Raw genomic sequence first — 6,047 nt, 5'->3', positions numbered from 1 at the left:
CTTTTAAAAAACAGACAAAAAAAAAAAAGATTGTTTTAATAGGAGAGAAGCATCAGTCATTGATTCTTACTTCATTCACACTTTCTATCCAACCCCATCCATCTTCAGAGTGAAGAGATGACAGAGCCCAGTTAACTCTCTCCCTTTTTCGGCCCCCGCCCATACTGCTCCTCTATACCCAATCCACCAAGGCCTACCAACCCGCCCTTTTCAATCTGCAAGCAACAGCTCTATAGCACGACTCTTTCTATCTAATGGGCTTGCAAAGCTCAGGTATACCTAAGTACCAGCTTTCATCACATTACTTCAGTAGGGTTGCCTGTCAGGTTAGCATGACTGGTCAGGGCCTTTGCTAATTATCTAAAATGACCACTTAGTCCCTCATGGCTGACCGCATTCTACAAAGGAGGGGATGGGAAGACTTAAGGCAACAGAAAAAAGTCAACAAACCAAACCAACAATCCAGAATGTAAAATATTTCATTTTTCTTAAATGCTACTGCCCTCATTATCTGCAAACAAAAGTCCTCTGGGCAGGCAGCCTCTGCATCAGTGCACCTGCTTAGCATTGGTTTGCTGAGCTATCTTTTTGCTGTGTCTGCAGAAGCCAACTATAGCACAATGGGTCACATCACTTGAGGGTCACTTGAGTCCCTCTACATTCTGGGTCCCTCCTCCCACCTCCTGCCTTCCCTTCCACCCACAAAACCTTTAACTCCACCATAGCTAAGGATCCCAGATAGCTAAATAAAAGAGGTGGCCTCAAACACAGGGAAAACCCCTTAGGTCTCCAGTGTGAATCGCCAACGCCGATCCCCCTCCCCTCCCCTTTTCCTTAAGACCTGATGGTCTTCAGTCACACATCTTAAAAGAAAAACAAAAAACAAAAACACAAAGACTTACTTGTCTCAAGTCGATGAAGGCCAACTGCAGCGTGTCCTCCTGGAACCCAGGCACCGGGCCGGATCTGGCAAACTCTGTGGGAAAGAAAAGAGGATAAAAAGCGCCTTTAACTAACCATGGACAGGGAGATTGGCAGACGGATGACAGGGAAGACAAGAGAGGCTGGGGGAGAGGAGGACCAAGCTTCTAAGGAGTCATGTCTCTCTCCCTTCAGCTTCTTTGTTTGCCCTTCAAAATTCGTGTCATCAAAACACCATTAATTCCAGCATCCTGACAGCAAGGAAACTGTACTAATTCGACCTGAAATTTATTCCCATGAGCTGCGCTGGGCTTCAGAGTATTTGTTTTGTGAATGGACAAACAACTTGCAAAGGAGGAGGGAGTGGGGGAGAGAAAAAAGTTTTTCCTCTCAACACAATAAAATCTTCAGCTGTGAAACTCTTTTCAGTTCCGAAAGCTATTTATATTTTAGATCGCTGAAGGAATTTTCTAATTTCACGCCTGTCACCTCATTCCCCAAGCATTTATCAAAAAATATTCCCTGCCACATCATTAATTATTCCCTCACTGATTATTTGTATTATCTCATGAGTGCATTATCGCCAACACACACACAGACACACACTCACACACACACACCAGCAGCAGAGGCTGCCCCAATCTAGTGCTTGGCTCTTCAGTAAAAGAGTACTGCAGATATGAAAAGACCCATCTAAATAAATCTCACAGCAAAAACTTAGGAAACATTTGTACATGTCCATCCTTCTAGTGTATTCTTTGTTCTTGACTTCTACTTCTATTCCACTCTCAAAAATTCTTTTTTCTCTTCCTTCTATCCCAATTTAGTCTTAGGTCAAAAGAGACCACATGAATGCTATTTGCAATTTACAGTAGCGCCTTGGGTACATGCTCAGTTTATGACTCTGGCTTCTACATTGTTAATAAGAAGATAACTGCACAGGGCTATAGGGACAAATACTAGTAACAGTTAAGAATGTCAGATTTTATTGTCCCTAAGCCCTGCTTATTATGCAATCAAAAGGTCTTGTTTAAGCCCCTACATACACACAAGACACACACACACACACATACATACAGAGCAAATTCAAAAGTTGGACAGTTACTAACTGTGCCTTGAATTCTCTCTGTGAAGCCAAAGCATGATAAACATTTAACATCAATCTACTATTTACCTCAAAAATAACAAGTATCTGCTCAAAGCAAATATGAAAAGGAATGTTTTCCTTTCAATTATATTTTTCTTCAGGAATGAATTTAAGAAATTATAGAAAGTTGGTATCATATTAGTCTTTTGAAATTAAATAAAATCCATCAAGATATTTGCATATATGTCTGGAAAATTACTTCAAACAACTAGTAACTGCATAGATTCAAATGATGATTTATGAACAATGACAGGAATTTCTGTTCTTTAAAAATACTTTCCATCTAGGAAATGTCTACTAGGTTTTCATAAAATCCTCGACCTACTTTAAAAAATGTTATCAAGGTAAGTTGCAGGGAACACAAAAACATTATGTGAAATGAAATTTAAAACAAGTTATTAAACGAATTGTATGGAACACAAAGTGTTGTACAACTGGAACACAAAATATTCTTCTTCTAGAGATTTTAAATAAAAATGACTCAAATGGAAGGAGATAAACGATATAGAATGATTAGCACATTAAGTTTCTATTTACTTTGGAAAGAAAATTTATAGGCCATTTATAAATGAATTCTATATGTATAGCCCAAATGATTAAAGTTTTAAAAAAGTAAAGTTCTAAGACTATACAAATACATGATGAGAGCCATGTTAATAAAAGCTTGACAGAATCCATCCTTCATATCTTACAATAGCCATTATCTGTGATAACCTTGTATATGGCCACTGCTCAATTACAAGTACAACTTTCCCATGCTATGCTCCTGTAGAAAGCAGTTCTTTGAATTACAGCCACAGCCACTCTTTCTGAGTCTTGATTGTCAGGTGGTCAGCTTAAATAAGCTTCCCATGCCTGGTAGTTTCATCCAAGGTTGGTAGATTATCACTGTTGCTCCCGTATGACATAACAGATATGCTGCATCATCTGAAGTCCTCTCTGTCAGTAGGAACCCTACCTGAGTCAAGATGCAGCAACTCTCACGGTGTTCTGCTGCCCTACACATGTTCAGTTCAACAGGATTGCCCTATGATACATGGTTTGAATGCCTGAGAGGTGGCTACACATTCTTGAATCTCCTTATTGGGCATGCCCCCTGGGGTTGACAGGATGCTGATCAGATCACTCAGGAATCTGGATGTGATACATATTTAGTCAGAGCTGTACTTTATAGACCTCATTTTATGACACACTGAATCTTCCAGGTTCCCAGAGGACATGGTGGCCTTTTAGATTTGATTTTCCTTTTATAAATCAGGGAATGAAAATTACATCATGTGTGACAAAGTAAAGAGATTAATTTTTGTGTATAGCTTATGGAAATGTTTAATTACTATATATTCAACTTCATATTTACATTTTTTCCTCATTGTTTTATATATGTAATTCTTGTCTTCCCATGTAGGCAGTAAAGTCCTTAGGGATAAGGACCATATCACAGAACGTAGCAAGTATTAAAAACAGTAGATGTCCAACAAATACCTATATATTAATTTACAGAAATAACAAGATTAACTAATTACACATATTCTTTACTGCCAAGGAAAATCTTTGGATTGCAATAGTAGGGTGCCTTTAACCTGAGTATCAATAAGTAGGCTTTAGGAATTTATAAGCTCCCTAAAATTAGATGCCCAATGATTGAGGAGATGGGCTTTGGGTCATAAAAATCAGTTTGAGCTCCAGTACTAGCTCTAAGGCCATGTGCAAACTACTTAATCTCCTTAAAGCTTCAATGTCTTTATCTCAAAAATAAGGGTAACAGTATATTCCTTATAGTGCTGCTATGAGGATTAAGTGAAACAACTATGTAAAGCAGTTGGCAGAGTACCTGGCATATCATAATTGATTATCATTACAATTAGTTTTTTGTGGGAATATGTGTTTCTCTGTGAAGAAGGTTCATATCTTTTATTGACTTCTCAGAGGGTTGGTGACCAAACAAAGGTCAAGAGACACTATTCTATATCCAGGACAAAACATTAGAAGAAATTCAGCTACTATTCAGTTATGAGTTAGTGAGTTGGTATTGAAAATTTATAGGCAAATACTTAAGTGCTTCACTTAAAGGAAGCTGATATGACCAATTACTAGTGTATTAGCCACAGCACAGTAATTTTCACTGGTATTATTTTAGAAATCAATAAATGCATGAAATAGGTCTCCCATAATTTTGTGATTCAATTATTTCCTTTAAAACATGACTGTTCTTCTACAGCCAATTTTTTCCATATATGAAAAATGTTAATAGCATAAGAAAGTGTGAATATTTTTTTAAATTAAAGTTTGTATTTAGTCTGACGTCAACTATGTAAAATACAATATGAATAGAAAACACGACAGTAAGCATTTATTTCATAATGTTAACTGAGGCTGTTAAAGAGGGGGAGATTACAAGGGATTTGATTATTCTTTACATTTTATAAACTTTAAAAATGAGTAGAGACCACTTTTATAGTCAGAGAAAAGGAAATAGAAGGACACACACACACACACACACACACACACACACCCCTCAAAATTATTTAGTGCTATTTTCTCTAGTAATAAGAGATAGAACTTGTTCAAGATTTAGAATTATAGGCAACTGGGATTGATTTGCACACCCATGTCCTCAGAGGCTGCTTGATAGAGAGAAGGAAAACTACACATGGGAGGGGACAAGGAGCCCCAAGTCTGCGGACACATATACAGACTGATTATATGTACACACAGAAGCTTTTCTTTAGAATCATGAATAAAAACTTTCCTTCTTTTGACATCATAAAAAGGAGTACATGTCTGTACTAGTGGCCAAGTGGAACCGATGGATATATGGGGCACAGTGAAAAAGTCTCTTTCTGGACTTGTCTCTGGATTCCAAGGTCTGTGGTATGTTTTCAGTCTCTAAGTGGCTTAAGCCAGTGCCAAAGTTTCCAAAGGCTGGAGTTTGGCAGAGTGGCCCTCCACTTAACATAGAAGCAAATCCTACCTTTGACTACCTTACGTTATGTGGGGACTGAATCAAGGTTCCAATGAGGCTGGCAAGAAAGCTTCCTCTCGGAAAACTTGTTCAGGTTAGTGGAGCCCCTGACCAGCACCCAGCCATCCTTCAGAGAGCTCGGCTCTCCCCAGCAGCTCTTCCCTGCCGTTGTCCAATCACAGTACGGACAAGAGTTGAAGCTGGGATGAGGGCCTGCCTCCAAGATCCAATTTGCAAATGTGAAAAATCTTTTAATGAGATAAATTTTCATTTTAAAATAATTAAAAGGAGGTGTACAAAGTTATAGGAAAGAAGGCATATTGTTAAGTGAAGGTATAAAGAGGGAAAGAAAATAAGAGGTATAAAGGTATAAAGAGGGAAAGAAAAAACCCCTCACTTAACAAATATCCAACATTCCTTCACATTCTCATACACACTTAAATCGATGAGGTGTGGCAATTGTTTTTAAAGCAATATTAATTTCTCAAAAGTATCCTATAGTTTTACATTTCTAATAATCTTCATATAATAATGAAATAAAATTGCCAAAGTAGAAAAAGGAGGGATTCCACTAATTTCAAAATGCTTTCTACACTGCTTGAAGGCTGGTCTTAAAATTAACTGCCGCTTAGATGGGGGGAGGAAAAAAATGTTTAAATCAACTTAAAAATTATCTGGTACATTCATATTTGGCTGAGGAAAACAAAATATAAATTTTATAAAGAGCAGAAAACCCTAATTAGAATAAAACGGGAAAGTCAGAGTTAGAAGGGGCTTTGAGGAATCAAAATGACTGCCTTACAGCCAGAGAAAAGTACTCTGGTTTTTCAGAGTTCAAGGCCTTGAGAGAGAAGAGGGAAGTGAATGAAACTCAGAAAGGTTAAAAGGTTATAGGGAGGGGGAAGGGTAAGCTGGGACGAAGTGAGAGAGTGGCATGGACATATATACACTACCAAACGTTAGGTAGATAGCTAGTGGGAAGCAGCCGCATAGCACAGGGAGATCAGCTCGGTGCTT

General features: G+C 38.1%; 1 protein-coding gene across 23 annotated transcripts in view; it reads right to left on the bottom strand.

Annotated features, from left to right (window-relative positions):
* The window catches only part of EXOC6B (exocyst complex component 6B), a 703,642-nt gene that overhangs the window by 166,969 nt on the left and 530,626 nt on the right, over positions 1-6,047 (bottom strand). For 22 of the 23 annotated variants that reach the window (XM_089922288.1, XM_089922290.1, XM_022561258.2 and 19 more), the window contains one exon: positions 903-976. In XM_089922288.1, the coding sequence (XP_089778414.1) occupies positions 903-976 (74 nt within the window). Of the gene's footprint in view, positions 1-897; positions 977-6,047 lie in introns of those variants that run through there. The other variant, XM_089922309.1, reaches the window with a different exon arrangement.

Source organism: Delphinapterus leucas, chromosome 13 (assembly GCF_059928025.1).
Source record: "Delphinapterus leucas isolate spDelLeu-1000000601 "Yukka" chromosome 13, BTC_Dleu_Yukka2, whole genome shotgun sequence".
In the NCBI taxonomy this organism is placed as follows: Eukaryota; Metazoa; Chordata; class Mammalia; order Artiodactyla; family Monodontidae; genus Delphinapterus; species Delphinapterus leucas.
This window is presented reverse-complemented; position numbering and strand designations above follow the sequence as displayed.